The 24,820-nt window shown below is 39.5% G+C and overlaps 1 protein-coding gene across 7 annotated transcripts in view; it reads left to right on the top strand.

Moving 5' to 3' along the window:
• The first annotated feature begins 2,683 nt into the window (after positions 1-2,683).
• cacna1eb (calcium channel, voltage-dependent, R type, alpha 1E subunit b) overlaps positions 2,684-24,820 on the top strand; it is a 65,931-nt gene continuing 43,794 nt past the window's right edge. For 3 of the 7 annotated variants that reach the window (XM_044220539.1, XM_044220540.1, XM_044220542.1), the window contains exons 1-5: positions 2,684-3,080; positions 5,489-5,942; positions 11,951-12,214; positions 17,136-17,241; positions 18,295-18,434. In XM_044220539.1, the coding sequence (XP_044076474.1) occupies positions 5,527-5,942; positions 11,951-12,214; positions 17,136-17,241; positions 18,295-18,434 (926 nt within the window). In that variant the 5' untranslated portion in view covers positions 2,684-3,080; positions 5,489-5,526. Of the gene's footprint in view, positions 3,081-5,488; positions 5,943-11,208; positions 11,849-11,950; positions 12,215-17,135; positions 17,242-18,294; positions 18,435-24,820 lie in introns of those variants that run through there. The other 4 variants (XM_044220543.1, XM_044220544.1, XM_044220541.1 and 1 more) reach the window with 2 other exon arrangements.

Consider the following 24,820-nt stretch of genomic DNA (forward strand, 5'->3'; position numbering starts at 1 on the left):
TTCATTTACCCTTCAGTGTTGGTGCCAGCAGATGGTTTCTGCACTGCTCTCAGTCCCACTGCTAACACCTCTTCCTCAGCTTTGGGAATAACAGGATTGGTTAAAAGGAACATGGCTGACCTTTTAATTAAGTACCTGGATCATCATGGCTCTGTTTTAATCAAAGAAAAAGAATTCTCTGTCCCTGGCTCTAGTTTCATAATAGTACAGACACGGGACCTGGAAAGGGTTTAAAAATCCTTATCTTATTATGCAATATATGTTTTTTAACAAAGGTAAGAAGTCATATACATATACTAAAGATTTTGGAGGAAGACTTTACTTTTCTTCAGCCTTTTTTCTCTTTTACAATGCATACATATCAAGCTGAGAATATTAGATTGTTGCTGGCATAAAAGTTTCTACCAATAGTTTGAGGCTTTTCCCCACACAATTTATCTCTTTCATTCATAAACAGTGAGGGCAAGTGAGCCACTGATAATGTTAAAAAGCACACAGCATGAAACTGTCCTTTACCTGCTCCAGCATCTTATTTTCATCGTTTTTTCCTCCTCAGAATCCCTCTGATTTGCATCTCCGCCTACTCTTTGTCAGTCTGTTTTTCTTCGCAAGAAAACAATTAAGTTCTCTGAGACAAGCTTAAGAGACACAAAGACTGTTAAACTACTGTAGTTACATGTAGATATACATTGTATAGTGGAACTGCTTAGATGATTATTGATACTTTTGTGGGAAAACGGTCACCCTTACAACTTTTTTCATCATGCCTTGCACCCAAATAGTTGTTTTTTCATTAGTCATACATTTCCCTGTTCAAATATGACAACATAGTTTGACCCAAAAAAAAATCTTAACTAAAGTTCCACTTACTGTCCTAGCTTTTTAAAGAACGTTTTATCCGCACCCCACGATCTTCCTCAGGGGATGGAGTTTGCTCACTCAACTGAGCAACATAACAATAAATCTTAATCTTTAAGCACAGTACAGAAATGTAATTTTTGTTCAACAAAACAGCTTCTTCTGCTTAAACTGGAATACTACAGCATCGACTGTAAATTCATACAGTTTCATGCATCGTTATCATTTACATACAGTAGTTAAATTACAAAAAAAAAAAACAATGAAATGCAACACATATGCCACTTTTTGAGGGACACTCTTCTGACAAATGACTAAATTCGGTTTCCCATCAATTAAAAACATGACATCTTTGCTCATTTACATATTTATTCAAGTAAATCATCTTTTAATGGTCATATTTTATTTACTTTCTTTAAAGAGGAAATTACTGAACATTTGTGAAGTCCAGCAGGTTAATTTATTTCATTGGTTTTAATTGTAGTTCATTGTGATAACACTTTGTTTTATTTTCTGGGTATATAGAGCAGTATTCATTTCCTAGGAAGTTTCCTGGAAAGAACAATGTCATTTGGCAGTAATTATAGGTAAAGCAGAGTTCAGTTGTTACACTTCCAATTGATTTATTCCAAATAAATGCTAGACATAGAGTAACCTGGAGTTCTTTAGTGATTGCATTGCAGGTCAGCTGAACATGCATAAATGTGCAGTTTGTCTACAGATAAGCATTCAATTCAACATATATGAATAATACTGTTTACAATAATATACTTACTTGGGTTTAAAAGGAGCATTTCTTTCAAGGAAATTCCTCTGGAGATCAATAACTGTTTTTAAACTCGACGAACCTAATCAAAATAACAATCTCAGAACTTGAATATGTTATTTTTTTGGTTCACCTTTCCTAATACCATTCATGTTACAGTATATCCAGTCCTCTGTGTCTCTTATGATTATATTAAAGAGCTAATATTTGGCAGTAAGTTATAGTATTTATTTATGTATTGATTTTTTAACAGTCCTGGAATGTAACAAAGTACATTTACTCAAGTATTGTACTTCTGAATAAATTTGAGGTATTTGTACTGTACTTGAGTATTTACTTTATACTTGCTCTCCACTATAATTCAAATATTGTACTTTTTATTCTACTACATTTATTTGACAGTTTCTTACAGATTAACATTTTACACACAAGCCGTTTCATCATCTTTTTAAATATGATATATCATTATCGTTATATAGAGTGCACGACCCAACAGTGTGTACAGTACACTTTACATATTAATGAATTAGTAATAATAATCTATACAACGTAACACTGACAGGAGCCATTCTGCTAGTAAACTATTGTACATTTACTTTAGATATTTTAATTACATTTTGTTTATAATACTTCCAAGTAGCCTAATAATTTGAAATGATGCCTTTTACTACTAATGGAGCAATGGATCACTCAGTGGTATTACTTCTTTTAATTAAGTAAATGATCTTAATGCTTCTTTCACCACTGCTTATTTACTTATTTGGGGGGTAAGGGGGATCAAAGAAATACTTTGGTCCCCCAAAAAGGCTTGGGCCGGCCCTGCTTTTACACAAACATACCTGCAAAAAAAGAGTAATATTAAGATGAAAGTAAAACCTATACTGTATACCTTTGATATCAATGCAATTCCTTATTCATCAAACCTGCTGTGTGTCAGGTAGTATGTGGCTTTAGTCCACCATCTAGTGGTAAATATATCTGAGTATGTCTTTGTGCTCACAGCAGACCCCCGTTACAAATGAACAGCTTGCTGCGGACCTGTTGCATTCATCTCTCTCACTAAAAACTCCTCTGATCTCTGGACAGGTAAACAACTTTTCAGCCGCTGAAGAATTGGTTGGATTCAATCAACTCTTTAAAATGAAGTTTGAAGGCACGGCCGTCCACCCTGACCCACATAAAGTGACTCACATCACCGCAGCCAGCTTGTGAGGATGATTGGGATTATTTCCATGCCTCGCTCCTGTCCCCATGCCTGTTTACGTTCATCAGAGCTACACTCCCCTGGCTCCCAGCCACCCCGCGGTATTTATAGCCAAACAGCGGTAATCATCACTCAAGGAATCCACGCGAAATCCTCCTCACACCCCTAAACTTGGACTGAGTGAGAGGGGCTGAATTTGGGCTCCACCTGATCGGGGCTGTCTGACGATGAAGGAGCGCGCGTCACCTCAAGGTAAAGGCTGTTAAATTCATTAATCATTTCATTAGTTAATTGATATTTTTTTTGCTTCCTGTCGCGTGCGCTGCATTGATCATCGTCCTCCCGTGAACATTTTTAGCATCTTATTCATCTTTTTCCACTTGTTATGACTGCTGCTGTTGCTGCGTGTTTTTTCTTTTCTTTCCTCACTTGGTTGTGCGTCAAACACTTAACTCCACGAGAAGAAAGAAACAGCATCCTAATTAGCAATACCTGTTAACAGGCTAGTTAATATATGCCTAACTCGATTACAGACCTGCGCAAATTAGTCAGGGGGTGGGAGGCTGTTGTTCCAGTAGGCTATACAGTGGTTGCACTAATTAAAGGTAAGAAGATCACAGCCAGGAGCTGAAATATGAATTTAAGACACAAGAGCTTCTTTACACAAGTGTTTTAACTTGAATTATGGTGATGAGGTGGACACCTCTTGCAGCAGTAATTATTGTCTGTAGGCACACTGCAGTAGGCTTATTGATGCTCTTATCTATAAAGCAACATTATCAATGCTGCTATTCATGATTCATTTCATCTTTGTTTGATATGTCATTGATTCACCCTGCATATCATCCCACTTTGTTGCCTCTGCTGCTTTCTGAAGGTGTGCCTGCGGATGCAAGTGCCTTGACATTTAATTTCTCCACAGCTCTGGCTGCACAAACTGCCTGATAATACAAGGTATCACATATCTTTTGAACTTGCATGGCCGTGCTAAAATCAAACGCATCCCACCCATCAGCAGCATAAAGCTGCGACCAAGCCATCCGTGTAAATGTGTGCGCTGACCTTGTAGCCTCTCCCGGCTTTCAGACGAGCGCTGTGCTGTGTTTGAGGGCAGAGCTCAACTCAGACTGTGTCCAGTTCACGTCTGAGGAGCCCTGCTGCTGATGAGTGAGTCACTCTGCCTTTGCTTCAGATCTCCCACACTCAGTCATCTTCCTTTCAGCTCCGGCTCAGTGAAAACAGCCTTGTTTCGTCTGTCTCTGACTGGCTCACCTCAAACTTGCTGTTTTCTAGCCTTGCCACCTCATCTCCCTCATATTTCTCTCTCTCTCTCTCTCTCTCTCTCTCTCTCTCTCTCTCTCTCTCTCACACACACACACACACACACACACACACACATACATGCACACGCACAAGCATATAACTTGGTCAATGGCAGCAACAACAGGTTAATGGTTTAACAGGTCTGTTATGTTGTGTTCAGTATTCTGGAAACAAAACATGAGACTAGATTAAAGAAAGTCCTGATGATGGTCAATGCTTTTTAGATATAGAAAAGCTCAGCTCTCTGAATGTGTCCTCATTGCTTTTACTAGAGCCTCTTTCTGCACAAAGTCTTATTCCACTCACCAGATTACTGGTACTATTTCTGGTAGGTTCAAAGCTTTTGTTCATCCAGCTGAATGCACTGCGAACATCAAAGATCCCACTGGCTGAGAAGAAGAGAAAAAGCACAATTAGATGGTGGCATTCATTCTCAATTTAAGCTCCACTGTTTAATGGGAAAATGCAGTTTTTGTTCCAGGAACTGTCTACTACATATTTCTCATATTCAATAGCCACCCGTAAATAAATGAAATAAAATTGATTTTAACAGTTATTAACAAAAATTCTGAAAGGTCAACCCTAATCTAGCTATATGAGAATGCCTGGTACTTGGCTCAGCATTTAAATTGCTCAGTTTTTAAATATCAATATATACAATTTATTGAGAAACCAAGACCAGCAATGCTAAAGGTTCTGTGTGGCTGTACCGAGGCACAGCAGTCGTTTGAGCTAAATGCTAACATCAAAATGCTAACATGCTGATGTTTAGCAGGTAAAATGTTTACCATGTTCACCGCCTTAGTTAAGCTCATTGGCATGCTAACATTTGCTAAACACAAACTACAGCTGAGGCTGATGGGAATGTCATTAGTTTGCAGGTATTTGGTCATTAACCAAATTAAAATTAAAATTTTGACCTGATGATGGCGCTGAATGAAAAGTGAAGTCAACAAGGTATTAAAATTAATTTTGAAGGGGAACATGAATGTCTGAACCAAATTTTATGCCAATCCATCCAGTAGATGTTGAGATATTTCACTAGATGTGTGAAAACTTTAAACTAGGATTCCTCCCCTGGGGACCATGAATATCTATACAAAGTTCATGGCAATCCATCTAATAGTTGTTGAGATATTTCAGTCTGGATCTGGTTGTAGACTGACCAACTGACCAACATTGCGGTCCCTAGAGCCATGCTGCCATACGTGACTAAAAATTGACGAACAGAGAGGGGACAGGTAGGTCGTGAAATGTTTTCCGATCACTGTTTCATGAATGTGTTCAACCAACTTTCACTCAAAATGTTGCTGCCTCTCTACCCTTTGTTTTTTTAGCATTATGGTGAAACCACCAGCTACCATCCTCTGTAGAGATGCTCACCAGTTCAGACCAATCCCTCTCCCGCTCCCTCACACCCAACCTCCACTCTCCATCCAGCTGTGGTCCAGGTGGAGAGATGCACATCCAGTCCTCCCTGTCCCTCCCCGAACCTGAGGCCTGGAGGAAGCCCAGCCCCGCTGCCCGTCATGGCCTGGCACAAGGGGCCCGCTCCTGCTCCCTGCAGGTCCCTCATGCCGTCCCTGAGTACCTGGGGCTGCCCCCTCGAGCTGCCAGCTTTGATGTGCCTTATGGTCAGGAAGAGGGCTCTTCCGATCAGGGTTCAGGGTCTCTGAGCCCGCACTGCATGCTGCGGCGGCGCGGGGGACTTGTGGAGCAGAAGGACATCATCATGGCTCACCAGGCTCACAAAATCCAGAGCACGCCGCAGGCCCGCAGGAAGGAGTGGGAGTAAGTATAAAAGGGATTCAGAGGCAAATGATTCCTCTTAAATTGTATGTGTAAAGATGATAAAGCTTCATGGAGGAGGATGAAAGTGCCAGTGTAAAAGAAAGGTTGTGAAGTATAACTTCTCGACCTTTGGTGGGTCCGTCTTTGCAAACAGATACTGTGAAGCCACAGAACTTAATTTTAACTGTTAAACAAGGTCATAAGGCTTATAAAGATATAAAATATGTTATGCTGAAGAACATGATAAAAAATGACGCAGAATTTTCCATTTGAAGTAGTGACGGCGTCTTACAATAAAAAATGAGATCTTCGATTTCAATATTTCAGCCAATAAACCTTTTTCATGGCAGACACTTTGACTTGTCGGGGTAATTAATAACATTAATGATGGCTCCATTCTGTCTAGCCTTCGTTAATGTTATTAATTACACCTGTTCTTTTCCTGCCATGATGCTTCAAACCGTCTGTCATGAGGATGACCTGTAGAAGTGTGACATACTGTAGCTACAACAATCTAACAAGCAGATACAGAATACAAACATTACTGCTCAACTTGATGCTGCACTAAACAATATTTTTTAAAGATCCAGTGTGTAACATTAAGGTGGAGTTATTGGCAGAAATCAAATTTAATATTTATGAGTATGTTTTCATTAGTGTATAACTGCCTGAAAATAAGAATCGTTGTGTTTTGGTTACCTTAGAAGAAGCCGTTTTTATCTACGGAGGGAGCGGTTCCCCTTCCACGGAGGCTGCCATGTTGCACCGCCATGTTTCTACAGTAGCCCAGAATGGACAAACCAATCACTGGCTCTAGATAGGGCCCTTTGCATTTTTCGCAAATTTCACGGCCACTGTATTCTCTCATGCACGCTTGGAATGGGAGGGTGAGGCGAGCGGTATTCAAATGGTTGCAAACTGCAATGTCACCGATAGATGCCACTAAATCCTACATACTGAACCTTTAAATGAACAACAGGTGAAATTACTATGTGTATGGTGAAAGGTGTCACTTGTAGAACTGAACTCGCAGAGAATTATCATCCGGCTCTGCAGTTCCCTTCAGCTCTATGGAGCGTTTTAGCATCTTTCAGCTTCTTTTTTTTGGTTTTATGGCCCACAACTGTACTCTTTCGATTTACTCTTATAGGTTTCATTAACCTTGTTTACAGCCGCAGCAGGCATCTGTTTTTTCAGCGAAAAAGTTTAGATAAACTAAAATAAAACAAAAGAGCCAAATATTTCCCTCAGGAATTGGTGGATGCCAAATCAGAGCTCAAGAGAAAGTGAATATTGGACTTACATTCTTTAAGTGGCCAGAAAGCGACGCCAAATGACTGACCTGACCTGAGCTACTACCCATCATGAAATGGATAAAATCTGAAGTAACCTAGTGGCTAGTGAAGAAGGTTGAGTGTCTAGTAACGTGATATCTTTCTCAGGACCTCGACTTAACTAGAGTTAAAAGCTGAGAGAAGTTTAAGACTAACATTACTCAGGTCCACCGGGATGGTCATGTTGCTTTGTGTCTACTGGATGTGTAAGTCTAGCTGTAACAAATAATAATAATAATAAACCGATAATAACAATAGTCAGGCTTGGAGTGTTTTATCCCCTTAGTGGTCAAAACGTCTTTAGGGGAAAAATGTAAAGGTAACCTGTGGAGTTTTGTCCGTTGGGCCTAATAAACATGTTGAATGCATTTTCTTCCTCATAAAACATCTGCAGTGCTGAACTTTGGAAGAACTTGAAACCTGCATTGTTTACATCCACGTTTGCTTGCTAGCAGTCTTCTTCGTCCTTGCGTTTGTTGATGAATTGCTACATTTCATAGCGTGTTATTGCCACCAACTATCACATCCTGCATTTGCATCCTTGTGCGCGTAATGCTAACAAAACGGGCACCCACTCTTAAAAACATTGTTCCATAGTGCTACTCGTGGTCATGAACTCCACAATATTAAAAACACAGGAGTTCAAAGGTTCAAATGATTAAGCATTACTGTTAAAAGTGTTATTGTTGTTTGGTTGCTTAGCTACAAACTGCTTATTTCAAAGGGTGCTCCATAGTAGCAATACATATGCAGATGGCTTTGTTTCCAGCATTGTTATAGTTCCACCGGTGAATCACCAAATCAGTTCCCACTGCTTTGATTTGATGTTTTTTTTTGTTTAATGCCTGTGTAACATTGTTGGCTTTATTGAAATCAGATACTGGATAGTGCTGTTAATGGCGGAGCTGAGGGTGCTTGCTTGTGAACTTTTGAATTCTGGAGCCACATCGCTCTGATTATCTGCTTCCCACCACTTGAATGTGGCGTGGTACTCCATCAGCATAACCCTCAACCCACCAACAAACCCCCTCCCTCCTCTTCCTCCTCCTTCTTCCTCCATCCTCTGATTTCTCTTTGTTCTACTGTACCTCCACCACTCACTCTACATCCATTTTACAGGTGTATTGTCATATCATCTCTGGCTTTCCATCTTTTTCTCTCATGTACAGACACACAAACATAGGACTTAAGTCAGTTTTTCTTGATATTTTCTTCTTTTCAAATTGTAAGTGTTGACTGCATGAGCAACTATAACACATAAAATTTAAAACACATACAAAATATTTAATGAGGGACAAAAAAGAACAGCTGAACATTAATTTCAGGGCACTTCTGTACATGTATTGTGGTTATTTGTCCATTAGGGGATGCTAGGGAATCAAAGTAGAAGAGCAGCAGGGAAGCAACATATGATGTTTTTAGAGCTAAGCAGTAGAGTTTGGACATTGTTGACTTTTCCTGCACAACTACACAACTGAAATATGAAGGATATTTTGTAAAACTGTCAGATGAAATTTGAGAAAAGATCAAAATCAATGAGTGATATTGAATTTCTGAATAATATGACTTTTGAGAGTGAGAAAAGCTTTTTTTTCTCTAAACAGAAACGTTTTCAAGGTTTGACATTTGCAGCATGTTGAGCATGTTTTGGTTTTTTTGGTGTTCAGCTGCAGGGTTGTAAGATCGCTCTGAAACCACACCCACGATGTGAATATGTTTCAAGGTAAACTGGCACGGTGTCACACCAATCTGCGATGATATAAGCGGCAGTTATTGGTCGAATCAAACTGACATAACTCAGTACTCGAGGATGTCTGTTGCTAGGGAACAGAGAGAAAAATAAAATGCTAAAACCACTCCAGTCAATGTTGGATGAAAGCCTGTCTGCAATTATATAAATGCTCTTCAGAGTTCTGGCACAAAGTACGCCCATTAACGTTTTAACTCAGTGCATGTCACCTGCAGCCTCGCTTCATCTGTCTTTCTCTATACCGTATTAATAGAGATTCTTTTGCTGGACTAAGGACATAAAAATGCATTGAAAGCGACTGTGGCTTTTTTCTGTTTTTCATTAAATACTTTTCTTGTCCTGTAAGGTGCTACTGTACCCCTAAATCAGCTAAGAATTACCCTTTCTTCTAAACTCATCTTATTCAAAGTTTGGTTAACCCCATGCAAATTGAAATGAGCTTTTCTGCTTTTTCCGCTAACAGTTTACACAGCTATTTTTAGAGGCCTTTGAGTAGGCTGTGAACAAGAGCAGAACAAAAGCCCAACACTCTTAAAGCAGACTACATCTGGTCATCTATGCAGTACAACGGAGCATCAGTGTAGTGAAGGAGCTGTGCAGGGGTGTGTCAGCTTCATGAAGATGTCTAATGACCTTGATGGAGGGGAGGCGTGTGTGTGTGTATGTGTGTGTGTGTGTGTGTGTGTGTTTGTGTGTTGGGAGAAACAGATTTCTGTAGGAAGAGGTTGCTTCATTGTGCAACATGGCTTTTGTTGGCAGAAATGAAAAGAACGGAGCAGGAATTCAAGAGAGCTATGTCGCTATGGAAACAACAGCAAAGAGAGCGCCAGAGACGCAGAGATAGAGAGAGATATGTACTGTTTGCAGAGATGGACAAATATTTTTGTTGGGCAACATACAAGTAGATGATGGTGGTTTTTTTGTAATGAGTGCTTATGTAACACATTCTTTAGTAGAAAGTGGAGATGAATGTGAGATATGTTATAATACTGTGCAGATACTTGCTTTAACAATCAGCAAACTGTACATATAGATTATCATCCTGCTATTTTTTACATCCTGCACTCAATAGGTCAGTGTCACCTTTTGTTGCTCTCCTGTTTTGCATGAAGTGACACACCTGCCTGCTTCATGCAGATCAGGAAGAAGAGGAGGTAACAGAGTTATGGCTGAGTTTTTGGAGCTCAGTTAGGGACTTATTCATAGATCCTGTTAAATCGATTTTTTTTTCCTTCTCCCCCAGATCTCGACTTGTTTGCCAAGCATAAATTTGTCACTCTCTCTTGGCTTGCTTTCACAGCCCCCCCCACCCCCCCAGCCCTCACTCGCTTGCCCGTCTGCACACTGTGATACCTGCATTGTGCCGCTGCACAGTTGAGTCTGTCAGTTAGTAGTGATATTTTGTGTCAGGATCTCAAGTGTGTTGATTTTAATTGCATTTATTTAAACAGCAGCTTCGGGAACGAAACAAGCCACGACTGAATAATATCATGTCTGTGGGGGCTGAAGTGGTCATCTTCGGGAAACAGTGGGGAAGGGAGGAGAGCAGCAGATGGAGCGAAAGAGCCCAGTTGTCTAATGAGGTCTCACTTGTGGCACTGAGTGTGAAAAAGACCCTGCTTTCGTCTCTTCTCCCTCAAAAAGGGAGCAGCCCTAAGATCTATTTCATGCTCTATTTTTACTCCTGACTTTTACTCCAATATTAGCACAATGGCCTAGTTTTTAAATGTTTTAATAGTACAAGTCTGTCTCCATTAATGAAAATATGACAACGCTGTCTGACTATCAAATGGTGAAAGCATTTAAATGGGGGGAAATGAGTCAAGCTTCTATAAATCACCTTTAGGTCATTTCTTCTGCGAGCTCTTGTATTTGCTTGCCCTATCCACACACTCGTTGCCTTTTTCTGTGCATTGTCTCTGCTTCTACTATTAGTGTTAAATGTATTTTCACACCTCTTTCTCTTGCCACTGCACCCACTAACATCTTTACATAATTGTTTTTGAACCACATACCCACACAGCCTACTGTATATAGTCTTCTTTATTTTTTTTTTGGGAAAATGTTTTTGTTCATCCTCAGCAAACTCTAATTGCTATGGTAACAAAATATATGTCCCTCCTCTCCACCAGCTTTCATTCAGATGAATTTTGAAATCGCCATCATGAAATATTGTGGGAGGGGGCTGCCGGTGCTTATGCGCTCCTGGCTGCGCGATAATTTTCCAGCAGGTGATAAGACTAAAAGACACGTCTGATCTAGCGATTCAAGCAGCTCTCCTGCTACAATTACGACTGATTAGAGAACAACTTCACGTGCTGTTTTTCTAAATAATCTGATTTAGACGCGTTACACGGGCTTCCTTTCACATGAGATCTTCATTTTGTCAAGTTTACCGGGTCGAGAAGATGCGTAAAGTTTGCGAAGACTTCCCTCGGATCTCTCCATCTAATGAGCACAGAGTAGTTTTTGATCACGCAGCCGCCGGTGTGTCAGATCAAAACGAGCTTGGATGTTGATAGAAAAGGTATAAACTCGGTGGATCATTTCTCTGCTGCTTGAGTTTAGCGACGCGCACACATTAAAAGTTGTTCAGAGCTGATTGTAAGGCGCTGTTAAGCAGATGGGATAACAGAGATGCTGAGGTTTTGCAGCTCGTGCACCTGAATCGTCATTAAATAAATGGATGATTTTTCCCCTAAAATATAAGACAGCTGAATGATATAATCCTTGTCCCCCCCCCTCCCCCGTGGATATGGAGTGATAGGAATCTGCAACTTTTGGGGATTCTTGGCGCTCGATAAGCAGTCAGTGGATTGAAGGTGGATCCTTTTTTTCGTTTATCTCCACTTCACATTTTTCTTTACTAGAAGTCGTCCCGTAGTAAAACACGCTAAGCCGGCGGTCTCCTCATCTCTTTGTAGAATGGCTCGGTTCGGAGACGAGTGCGCTCCCAGCACGGTGGACTCCGGGGATGGGGACTTGGAGCGCGGCGGGGACGGACAGGACGCGGCGGCGGCGGGACTGACAGCTTCCATGAAACAAGCCAAGGCGCAGCGGGCCCGGACCATGGCTCTGTACAATCCCGTCCCTCACCGGCAGAACTGCCTCACCGTCAACAGGTCGCTCTTCATATTCGCAGAGGACAACATCATCAGGAAATACGCAAGGCGCTTCATTGAATGGCCATATCCTTCCATAAAAACATTAGTTATGTTTAAAGTTGTCTTTGGTTTTCTTACAGTTTGTTAAAGAGAGAGTGCATGGTAGGTTGTTGTCAGTTCAGCACCATGAACAGCTGCAGCATAAAAATACAACTCCCATTCACTCCTGAATGTTACATCATGTCTAAAAAGCGCCAAAAGTTCAAGAAAGTGCATTCTCATTGCTGTCGATGTGTTTTGCATGACTTCTCATCATTTTCATGCTCCTTCACATGTAGGGAGCTGCCTTGCATCCTCTTTGTTTAGTGCTTGCTTATCTGCATAACCTAGGATACTCCATGATTTTCCCAGCTGTTAGTTAAATCACCAGATTGAAAATCAGCTCTTTAATGAATTCCTCTGCACAGCTGAATTTAACCGCCTCATAACTGTGCGAAGTAACTTGCCCTGATTTTATTCATCTGTGGGCTCCATGTGCTCCAGGCTGGCAGCAGACGAAAGTTAGCATGTGGTGATCATTAGAGGCTGCTCTGCTCACTGTGGGGGTGGCATGTAGGCACATCGCTGCTGCCTTAGAGCTCATTGGAATATGAACCTGGCCACGAGTAGGTGTCAGTTCAAATCCACCAGGCAGCGTTTCTCTGCTTCCTGCTGTAGCATCAGCCAACAGTTTTTCTCCTGAACTTCTACAGATCTAACAAAGATTATCAGGGCAAGTTATACTTTTCCAGCAACTGCAGTAAAGTCATGTAAAGGGAATGCAGAGTGCAGGCAATATGTATGAACAATCACATTCACTAATTACAGGCCAAACATGAGACTCTATACTTGTCAGGTGCACTTAAATGTATTTGTTTTTATTTACCTTAATTATGTTTGAAGTGATTTTCCGGATAAATTGTGTACACATTTAGACATTTTGATAGCATAATCAGTTCAATTACATCACTCAGTTGCCATATCTACCCACTGCTCCTCCTGTCTTACACCCCCTTCAGTGCAGCGTGCCAGTCTCCCACTGTTACCTAACCGCAGGCTCTGTGTGGTGTGTGGGAGTAGGGCTAGTGGTCAAGACTAGCTGGCCACTGGCAGTACGGTAGTGTGACTGTCGGTATCACAGAGGCAGAGGTATGTGGGAGAGAGCTGGACAGTAGTACTGTGGTAGATCGTGGGCTGTAAAAGCAGCACATGTCCGAGTATTGCCTGGGTGAGACCCAGATTTTTGCACCTAGCGTCCAAGTTCTGAGCTCAGAAGTGAAAAACAGATTCATATGTATTGATAGCAATGGTATATCTTTGATTGTATGTTCCTGCACAAACACATTGGAGTGTTACAGCATAACATTTCTCACAAGCTTAGTAGTTGCTGGGACCTCTATTGCACCATAGAGTTAAGTTCAAGGATTAGTGTTATATGCAAGTTATATTAAGTGTGCGTACTCGAGCTGCAACAATTAGTCGACAGAAATTTAATTAGCAAATATTTTGATAATCGATTAATTGCTTTGAGTAATTTTTTTAGAAAAAAAGCCAAAACTATCTGGTTACAGCCTCTCCAATGTGCTTTTCATTGTTTTTTATCATTGTAAAATAAATATCTTTGGGTTTTGCACTGTTGGTCAGACAAAACTAGACATCTGAAGATGTCACCTTGGGAAACTAGAGTGAATATTTTTGCTATTTTGTGACATTTTATAGATGAAATGATAGATAGATTAATTAATCTAGAATGTAAGCGACAGATGAATAGATTATTAAAATTATCGTTAGTTGTAGCCATAGTGTATACTTTACATCACTGCTGACCATTTTTAAATTTAAGATGTACAGTTTCAGATATTGTAAGTATTTTTTCCACCTTCCAGACAGCCATTGGTTTCCATTCATTTGCATACAACGTGAAGACCTCCTAAAGCTTTATTTAGTTATGTAATCCATCACACTCCATTAATTACTGTCAAAGTTACATTCTTAATGTGACTTTGACAAAATAAATGTAGACTTGATAATGACTGTGGTGGATTGCACATCTCAGGAGAGTTTCAAAAGTCAGTTTCAAATACATTTTCATTGAGCAGCTCACTTCACATACAGATGCGATTAGAATTGATCAGTCGACAGAAAATTAATCTGCAATCATTTTGAGAATCAGTACATCGTTTAAATCATTTTTCAAACCAAAATGCCAAACATCCCCTAATTCCAGCTGCTCAATTGTGATGATTTGCTGCTTTTCTTTGTCTTTCGTGATTGTAAACTCTTTGGCTCTTGGACTGTTGGTCTGACAAAACAAGCATTTTGAAGATGACACCTTACGCCTTAGGAACTTGTGTTTGAGCTATTTTGCACTTTTTTCAACACATTTTGTAGACCAGACAATTAATGTATTAATCGAGAAGGTAATTGGCAGATTAATCAGTAATAATCGTCAGTTGCAGCCCTACTTTGATTCAGTTGTTGCTCAGTTTTACATCATGTCAAAGGATGGGTTATAAATGTATCCCCTGGCATTCGATCAGTGAGTGAAAAACATAGAAACGATGATAACAAATTGAGAAGAAAAGGCAAAGTAGAGCCCAGATATACCCACCCTGTCACCCTAATCCATGTTTCGAGAGCGAGACAATTGATTTTCATACTGTCCTAAAACAAATGTAAGTCAATGGCTGCTTGGAAGGTCAGAATAATATGTTAAAATATCTACAAAACAACAGCATGCTATGCAAAATGGTTAACCATATGTGTAAATGTATAATCTCTAGTATGCATGGTAACAGGTAGTAACAGAGTGGGCGAGATGTATTAAGTATTTTCCATTTTAGCTATTTTCAACTGCTTTCAATGGCAACAATGTGGACTTGTCAATGTGAGTCAGTGTGGGTCCCAGAGGCCCCCATCTCAGCACTCCTCTGTGAGTCAGTGACCCCATTTCTCTCAAGGCAGGAAAATTAATAACAAGAAGCAGCTGCCTCGTGGGAACTCCAAGGGACTGAAAGTCACAAGCACATTCAAGTGTTGGGGCACATATAGTCAGACGCATGCTGATTCACACAAATGCACATACTGTACCCGGAGGGGCCATGCATGTACACACTCATACAGATGTTTCATTTGCGAGAAAATCTACCAAGGTAGATCTTAGAGATGATGCAAGGGCATCTAGAAATAATTTGAACTTTAAAGCTCAGGTTTTCCTCTACAGAAAACATTCCTACACTTATGTTCTGAATTTGGAGTCACATCAAGAAATACAGTGTTGTAAAAAAGTTGCAGCTGAACGAATCGATCATGCAAGAAATGTGGCAAGAGTCATGTTCATATTTAACATTTGTGCAGGAATACACTTTGGAGTGGCAGATTTGAGACATAAGGCTGCAACTAATGATTATTTCCATTGTTGATCAATCTGCCAATTATTTTTTTCAATGAAATGATCAATCATTTGGTCTGAAAAAAGTGAAAAATCCCCATCACAATTTCGCAAAAGTCCAAGGTGACGTCATCAAATTGCAGACTAACACTCCAAAACCCAAAGATATTCAGTTTATTGTCACACGAGACAAAGAAAAGCAGCAAATCATCATCAACTGAGAAGCTGGAACTTAGTAATGTTTGGAATTTTTGCTTTAAAATGACTTGGAAGATTAATTAGTTACCGAAATAGTTGGTGACTATTTTTCTGTTGATCTGCTAATCGATTAATCGACTTATCATTTCAGCTCTAAAATCTTTTATTGCAAGATTGCAGCTTTCATTGCATTAATTATTATAATCATTTTATTATGAAACATCAAATTCCGAACACACCTGAGAATGTTTCAAATTCAACTTTAAAATGTCCTTTATTTCCACAGGCTCTTGCATTGTTTCTACAAGTTTTTTGCATCTTATTAGAGCTGCAACTAGTGATTATTTTTTACGATTGGTCGAGTAATCGCTTATTCTATAAAGTGTAAAATGCCCATCACAGTTTCCCAGAGCCCAACACGGACATCTTCAAAGATTATCATATAGATTATCAAAGTTGTTTATGATACACTTTCTTCTGATCAATTGTTTCAGCATTGCATCATTTATGCAGTCATAAAAACGCTTGTAACTCTAGCATTGTTTATTTGTTGCTCCTGTTTAAATATAGAGATTTTCACAACTGTCTGGTTTATGAAACAATGCAGCAACACTTCAAACTAAAGCCATAGCTGCTTTTCTTCAGTAGCAAAGAGATAATACTTTGAAGATGTGAGTTTGTCATACAAGAACAATAAAACTGATGCACTGTAGTCTACTGGCATCAGCTGTATGCAGTGAAAGCAGTTAAAAGAACTGTTTGCTGTAGTTTGTGTAGTTAAACCAATCAGGCCAAGGTGACTTCACCGCACTCCCGCTCCCTCCCTAACCTGCTCTTTTTCTCTTCATGAAAAGCACTTTTAAAAGCAGGTTGCCATGGATACTGCAATCTCTCTAACAGATTGCTTCCAATACCAGAGAATATGAACCATGCCATAATTCACCTGTCATTTCATTATCCATCCATCTATGTTTTTTTTCCTTTCCGCTGAACTGCGCACATGTGTACTTATGTAAATATTTGTGGAATAAAAAAAAAACTGTATATATGGATAAAGAATAACACTAATAGTTACTGCTGTTAGTGTATTGAACATTTTAAGCTTGTTTGACTCAGAATGTGGTTTAGTATAGTAAAATAAGACCTGTTTGTGTAATGATGTACAGTATATTGTCATGTGCCTGTTATGTGCTGATCTGCAAAGAATGATTTAACATGAGCTACAATGTTGTCCGAATTCACATAGTCATCATCATGACTACGAGGATCTTTCTCAAGCTTTTTCCATGTTCGCTAAGCATTGTTTGTCTGTTTTTATGTGTTAGTTTTGTCCTTGTGTTGGGATAAAAGTACTTTCCTTAACTTTGTGGCCTTTACACCATTTGAGTACATGATCCTGGCCACCATCACCGCCAACTGTGTTGTCCTGGCCTTGGAGCAGCACCTCCCTGGAGAGGATAAGACCCCCATGGCAAAGAGACTGGTGAGGACAAAATCTGTTTTCACATCCTCAACACATAAACAGGGTTGTGAGCGAGGTTATTGTGAGACGCAAACAAACCACAATGAATGAGAGTTTATGAAATGATCAAGTTGTTTTTGTGCCTTAAATGGCACTAATCTCAAAAGTAAGTTCCAAATCCCCAAAAGGAAACCTCCCTTTCTGTTAAGGGTGCATACTTTGCTATTAGCATGTAGTGATCTGCTCAGAGCCCTGGAGTTTAGGAAGGCAGTGGATAGTTTTGCACAGAAATGGATGAGGAAGAAACAAGCTGTTTTAAAATAAGATAGCTTATACTGTTACTACGTTTTGGAGGCATGAGTTATGCCTCATGCAAATTTACTTTCAGTGGTGAAAAGTAACTAAATATATTTACTCCAGTACTGTACTTTTGAGTATTTTCATTTTATGATACTTACTACATACTTCTACTCCACTATATTTTAATGGGAAATATTGTACGTTTTTACAGATTTTATGTATAAAACACATGATCAGTTTATAAAATTTGTTATAGATTAAAATACACAACGGTATAAATTGCTACAATTAGCTCCACCTTCACAACGTTTTAATGCTGCTTATATGTGCACATTAATGAATCAGTAATAATATTTCAATAGTATAATTCATAATAAGTACTTTTGATACTTTATGTACATTTTGCTGCTAATACTAAGTAAGTAGTTATGTAAGATGAATGCAGGACTTTTACTTGTTTACTTGCTACCTCTCCCACCACTGTGGGAGAGGTACTCTAAAATAGCGAAAATGTCCATGTATTAGCTATCATTATGGCAGTGTGTTTTCTACCACCCTGCTGCACCCTGATTATTTGTAAATGGGATATAGTCTGTACAGTAGACTGTATGTAATTACAGGATTTTATGTGTGAAGCCTTTGTATACGCATCAAACCCAACAGGTTATAGTTTTGACATTGTTCATGACTGTAGTATATATTAGTTTATTCATCAGCTCAACTCAGCTTTCCTACAGACTCTTCTGACCTCTTTCATGTACATTATTTCCACAGGAGAAGACAGAGCCATACTTCATTGGGATCTTCTGCTTCGAGGCGGGGATCAAGCTGGTGGCCCTCGGTTTTGTTTTCCATAAAGGCTCCTACCTGAGGAACGGCTGGAACGTCATGGACTTCATAGTCGTACTCAGTGGGTGAGTGACATCAGCTGGTCTCCCTGACAACCTGAATGTTTTAACAAAGTGAGAAAATGTTTGTTTTGAACATTGTGTGAACAGATTCCTAAGTTGCTACTTCTTGAGGAGGAACAAAATATCTGTTCTCTGTAACTGAACATCGCCATATTCTCTGACCGTGATCCAATCAAATCAGAGCAAAGCAATTGCACTTAGACTTTGGATTGGTAGTAGTCATGTCAAGTCAATTTTATTGAGCCAGTATGCACAAAACCAGGACCCTAGAGCTGGCTCACCTAAATGAAATACAGCCATTGTTATTATTATTAATTACACCTATACTTTTCTTATTTTAGCATGTGTGAATGTCTGCTGTGAAAAAGGGTCTATTAGACTGCTGAGACTGCTGTTAAATGAGGGTTAAAGTGTTATTTTGCTGTTTATATTGAGGATGAAAAGACCAAAACCTACATTGTGTAGTCCGTCTCTGAATAGCATCCGACTTCCACAGTCTGTTGTGGCATTCAACCCCAAGCCCATTTGTTCCTACTGAAGACATAAATCTGATGTAAACGGATCAGAGATATACTTTTTTTTTTTAAAGGCTCACTAATTTCCTAGGCACAGCTGGGCACTGTAGTTTTTAACAAGCTTTAGTCAAACAGGAGTAAATAGTGCATTTGTTGGGGACTATTTTAAGTAGCGGATTAATACACATTTAGTGCTCTAGTGAGTATTTCCAGCAGCAGGATGTTGTATGTGGGATCGACTCAAAATAAACTACAGTGGCCAGGTTCATGTAATGAAGGAATATGTCACCCAGTGCAACAGTGTGGCTCACTGATGGGATTTTGGACAACAATGGATCTCTATGGCATAGAGGAATAAGCTATATCATGCTTTGGCTACACAGGTAATACTTGTTAGTAGGATCAATTCATTGTTGATTTTGATCTTTTGGGAATATTGCCAGCCTTATCCGAACTATCTCACACTGCCCACATATCACATATATGATTCTAGTTGAAGGTCAGCAAAGTAGCCTTTTTAATATTAAAATGCCAAATGTAACTCTAGAAGAGTGGATTTCTGTACGTGCATGTGTGTGTGTCTTTGGAGATATGCCTCCAACTGCTCTCTTTTAATTTTGAATTTGGTTGAACTCCATGATGAATTACAAACTTCACTGATTGTATGAGAGAGTGAAAGAAAGTTTTTAAATTAATGCTCAGCAACTGATTATGCAATTAATTTTGACAGAATTCATTTTTACTTTACCAGGCTGTAGCTGGTGAACCAAAAGATTAATTTCAAGACCCTGATTGTCAAGTTATGTTAGTGCATTCATGCATGTGACGCTGCTTGTATCAATGTTTATCAATGTTTATCATTGTTGCCACGCATGCTTGTGCTGCATTTTAAAGGCTTCTAATCCCTACATGCTGCGCCTCATGTCTGACACATGGTTAGCAATGGTTGACCCTATTGGCAGGTCTTTATTGTTGATGTGATTTTTCTCCAGAAGCATACATTTACACACCACATACATCCACAGGAAAACACAACACATAAATGCAGGAAAATGTATGTTTCCATGGCACAGTCATGCTCTGCAGTCAGCAATAGGTGGGTGGATAAGTGGATTGGCAGTTGTGTCTAAAACCTGCGTCGGTTCGCCCCCAGGACCTCTGTGAATTAAATGTGAATGCAGTGCTGGAGATGTTATGCAAAAGCATAGAAAGAATGGATGGATGGTAGAGAGAAAGGAGAGAGAAAACAAGGGGGAGGAAGGAAGATGGAGAGACAGACCCAAGAAAAAACATAATGAGAGACTTTATTTGTTCCCTTTAAGACTGAGGTTTAGTGAATTAATTGCGCAGGAGTTAAGCGTTGTTACCACTGGTATGCTGTTTATTTTTTTAAGTATACAGTATTCAACATTCAGGGAAGATTGCTGTTGGCGTGATGACATCTCATTTCAACCTGACACCCACATCTTTCTTTTTCCTCAGTATCTCTGATTTTTTATGTCTGTCTCTCTCTCTCTGCCTCTTACATAAAAGGCACATCAACATCACGTTTACAGACCAGTTATGCCAGCCTAAATGCTGTGTTGTTGACAGATTTCCAAAAAATCCACAAGGTTAAAGTGTTCAGTCGGTTTTAATAATCCATTCTGTACAGTTGTTACCTTAACAGTACTGGTTGCTTTAGTGGGATACTTTCTCTCATTAGGTTCTCATTAGTCAAAGTTTGCAACAAAACATTTTGCATTCCGTTTCACAATAAATGGCTCGTTAGCCAAAAGAAACAAAGCACTGTTTGGTACAAAGTAAATATTCGCTATTCGCAAGCCTTTGTGGATTTAAAGCTGATTTTTTATTTGGCATTTCTGCTTTATTCTAATTTTTTGATAGGAAAATACAACATTGCTGGCCATGCATGGCTGGAGTAACATGTCAGTAACAATATAAATTGTCAACCAGGTTTTTCTTTTTCACAGAAAAGGCAGCAGTGGTGAGCTTAAATCAATCTAAATTACAATGGATTTCAGGTTTTCATGATGTAAAAACTATAAAACATCTACAGAAACTTACAGAAACGAACCACGCCTGCATCATAATCTACTTCTCTGTGGTCTGCCCATATGCTCAGTATGTTCCAGTTATTGTTTCAACAAAGTATGGCTAAATAAATATGCTGCTTGTGTGTTTTAATACTCTAATTCTGCTGTGAAAACTTGTCACCACTGAAATCAGTTGTAACCAACCAGATGACCCCAGCTGCAATTTTTTCAAAGACGGAAACTGTTGTCTTTTACCAGCCTCCCATCAAGCCTACAAAAAGTGAGTGTTACTAAAAATAGAGATTTGGCGTAGGATGTCACTTGAAGGCCAGTGGTGCAAGTTGTGTAACAGTTTGATGGAGTTCAGCTGTGGTGTGGACCCACTTACAGTCCTCTAAAACACATTGGTGGGAACTTGAAAATGTGTGCCTCACATACACATAGGGCTACAACTAACAATTATTTTCATTATTGATTAATTTTGTACGATTCTTTTCTCAATAAACTGACTAAAGCCAATGGGCACATATTTTTGTAATTCGGTGTTTATTGATTTTGTTGGGCAATGAATCAGTCATTCATCAAAACAAGAAATACCCATTGCCCAGGAACACCCTTCATGAATTAGAGCATACAAAACACAAAGACACCACTGTATGTTTTGACTCACACTTGTCAGTTTTGATGTTCTGGGTTGTGTTTAAGTCCAATAATGTTTATACAATTAATTTACACAAGGAATCTTCATACAAGATTGGACAGTTTTTGTTAAGGTGACAATGTGAGAGCAGTCGCTCGTAGTGATGAACCTACAGAGAATAATCACCTGAATCTGCAGCTCCCCTCGGCTTCACAGAGCTTTATACCGGATTTCAGCTTATTGTTTAGCTGTCCTGCCCTCAACTTCACTGCTTTGGTTCACTCTCACCCATCTCATAGCAACTGATTACAGCAATAAGCTCTAAAAACTCGATGCACACTACCTGCTCAACACCAAACAGCAGACAGACACAGTTAGCAACTAGCTGGTGAACATAATGGAGCATTTGGCAGCTAAAGAGCCGGATATTTCCCTCAGGAGTTAGAGACCAAAATCAGAGCTAAAAAATGAGTACTGGACTTAAATTCACTGGACATTAAATTAACACGACTCCAAATTAATGATAATACTGCTCTGTAACTGCTGTATGTGTAAATAAGCAACTGTTTGCTAACAAATTCCCCATATTAGCTTAAAAAGTGATGTTATGTCAGTGATGTGTTCACAACTTGTTTCCGCTGCCCCCAAGTGGCTAAAAAAAATCAGACCAGGCGGAAAGGTAGTGTTTCAATTCCCTCTCTAGTTTCAAGCCCTGACCACACCAAGCATCACTGATGTGTATGGTGGAGTGTGGTCAGGGTTAGGTGTGCTTTGTTGAACCTGTAACCACACCATGAAGTTGAACATGGAATTTCACTGGTTTCTATACACTCAACTGTTGGAGTTAAGCTCATTTAATACAGTATAAAATGCACAAAGTCGTCATTGTACTTTCTGTAGCCCACAGATCATTATGCCCAATTCCAGCCACAGCTGGTTGGTAACTGACGACCTGGTTTCCTGCCACCTATCTGACACATTTTCTGGTAGCACATATGCCGCTCTCCTCTCTCTCTCCCTGTCACACACACACACACACACACACACACACACACACTGTGACTCTCTCTCACTCTGGTGGCACAGTACAAGTAAGTCAGACTTAAAAGAAAACACACATGTGTCATAGAGGCCGTTTGGGAATAAAATCGAGGCCACTGGGCCAGCGCTGGCGGCATTCATTCCATTTCATATTAATGAATTGCTAGAAGCGAATCTGCTGGGACACTGAGCTCAATTAAAATCCTTAATCTGAGTGAAGAGTGTGTAGCAAAAAGGACCACAGCTAGAACAACTTACCCACAAACCAATTTAATTCACTGGGATTCCTAAAATGGTCAATTATATCCTGCGGCAAACAGATTGGCACAGGTGGACTTGATGCTTTGATTAGCAATAAAATGTCTCCCAAATTACTTGTGGATGTGTTAGTGTGTGTGCTTGTTACTCCATTTATAAGGCTGAAGGTACAGATTGCCAGTGAACCTGTTGCCCTCATGTTGTTAAATTAGCTCTAACTCCCTCATCAGACCTTAATGATAGTGATCCCCAGCTGTGCCTGCACATGTGCCCTTGTGTGTGTGTGTGTTTATCACTGTCAGCATCCAATCATGTTGTATGAAGGACATCAGCTTTCCCTTGTTGCCCCAGTCTGCACATCCCTCTTACAGAGTGTGACACTTTGCTAAAATTGTTGCTCTTTAGACAGGATGAATAATACAACTGGGTGGGAGTTGGAAGTGATTCATTAGCCATCTGGCACAAAGACAGACACACAGGAGGGAGAAAAGTCTCATTCTTGTGTGTCTGTCATTACACGCCAAAGCAGTTTTCATCTGTAGCATTTAATGTGTATGTACATAAATGGCCTGCATTAATCTATTAGGGGGCCCAGAGCACAGAGAAGTACAAGGCAACTTTCAGAAACCCAAAAACCAACCAGTGCTCCCACATTTGAATACTACTGCCCGGCCCAACTGTTTCTGTCTCTGTGAGGGACTGAGTTGGCAGGCATGAGGAGTCCTCCCTTTCTGCTCTCTGCATGTTACTGTTTCGCAAGGGCACCGTCGCTGCATCCAGGGCTTAGCGCTGCCCAAGACGGTTGTCAGAATCAGAATCAGAAATACTTTATTGATCCCCGAGGGGAAACTCTTTTGTTACAGCTGCTCACTATCACGTCAGTGCACACAGGAATAGAAGTACTAAGCAAAAAAATATATATAATACACTATAATACAGGCAAGATAAATTAAGTACAAAGTGGATATAAGTATAAAATTAAAATAAGTGTAAATTACAAAGTGGATTTACCGGTTGATGATAAGTATGTACGGTATAACATGTATATATATATAAGTAATAAGTAGTAGTGCATGTACTGTCAAGTTAAGTGTAGCTTATTAAGATGATTACGAGACAGTGGATATTGCACAGCAGTAATAGAAGTATGAATAAATATCAATAAATAGGTAATTTTAAACTGAAAAGAGGGATTGGGTTAAAGAAATACAAACAAGCCAGAGCATTTTTTCCCCCTATACCAGAATGATAATAGGTTCAGCCAGACCTTTCTCCATCACTGGCACCGCGCTAAAACAAAGTTATGTGCATAAAGGTCTAAAGGTCAAACTAAAAGAGTAAATTAACTATTAAGTGTAAAATATAAAGAAAACTATGATGAGTGCAGGAGGGTCACCAACATTCAAATCCGAGGTGTGGCAGCATCCATCACAGTCTCTCTGTTCGTTTGTGCTAATTTAATTACTGTAAATGCAACTTTATGTGGAAATATGTAAATGTGAGCAAAATATAAACAAAAATGATTAATGTCTTAAACCTAGATGTTGACACAAAGCCGACACATGTGCCATCAATCTAAAATCAAATAACAATGCTAAGTCCAAACTTAGTTGTAAGTGTTTACAAATCACTAAATTGAAACGGGTTGCACCACACAAACTAGTTCTTTCACAGAAATTAGTTTAGTTACTAAATATTTACAGTTACCATTAACTGCCAGGTGTAACTGTTGCATAGCTAATGGGATGTAGTCGACACATCTGACCTGACACTTGATCAAAACGCTGTTTAATAATAAATCGGGAAGTTTTTAAATTATATTTCACAAAAATAACACAATATACTGACTTTCAGTTAGATTAGCCTATTTCCCACTTATTCAATTGTATGAATACTACT

Source organism: Siniperca chuatsi, linkage group LG13 (assembly GCF_020085105.1).
Source record: "Siniperca chuatsi isolate FFG_IHB_CAS linkage group LG13, ASM2008510v1, whole genome shotgun sequence".
Taxonomy (NCBI): domain Eukaryota; kingdom Metazoa; phylum Chordata; class Actinopteri; order Centrarchiformes; family Sinipercidae; genus Siniperca; species Siniperca chuatsi.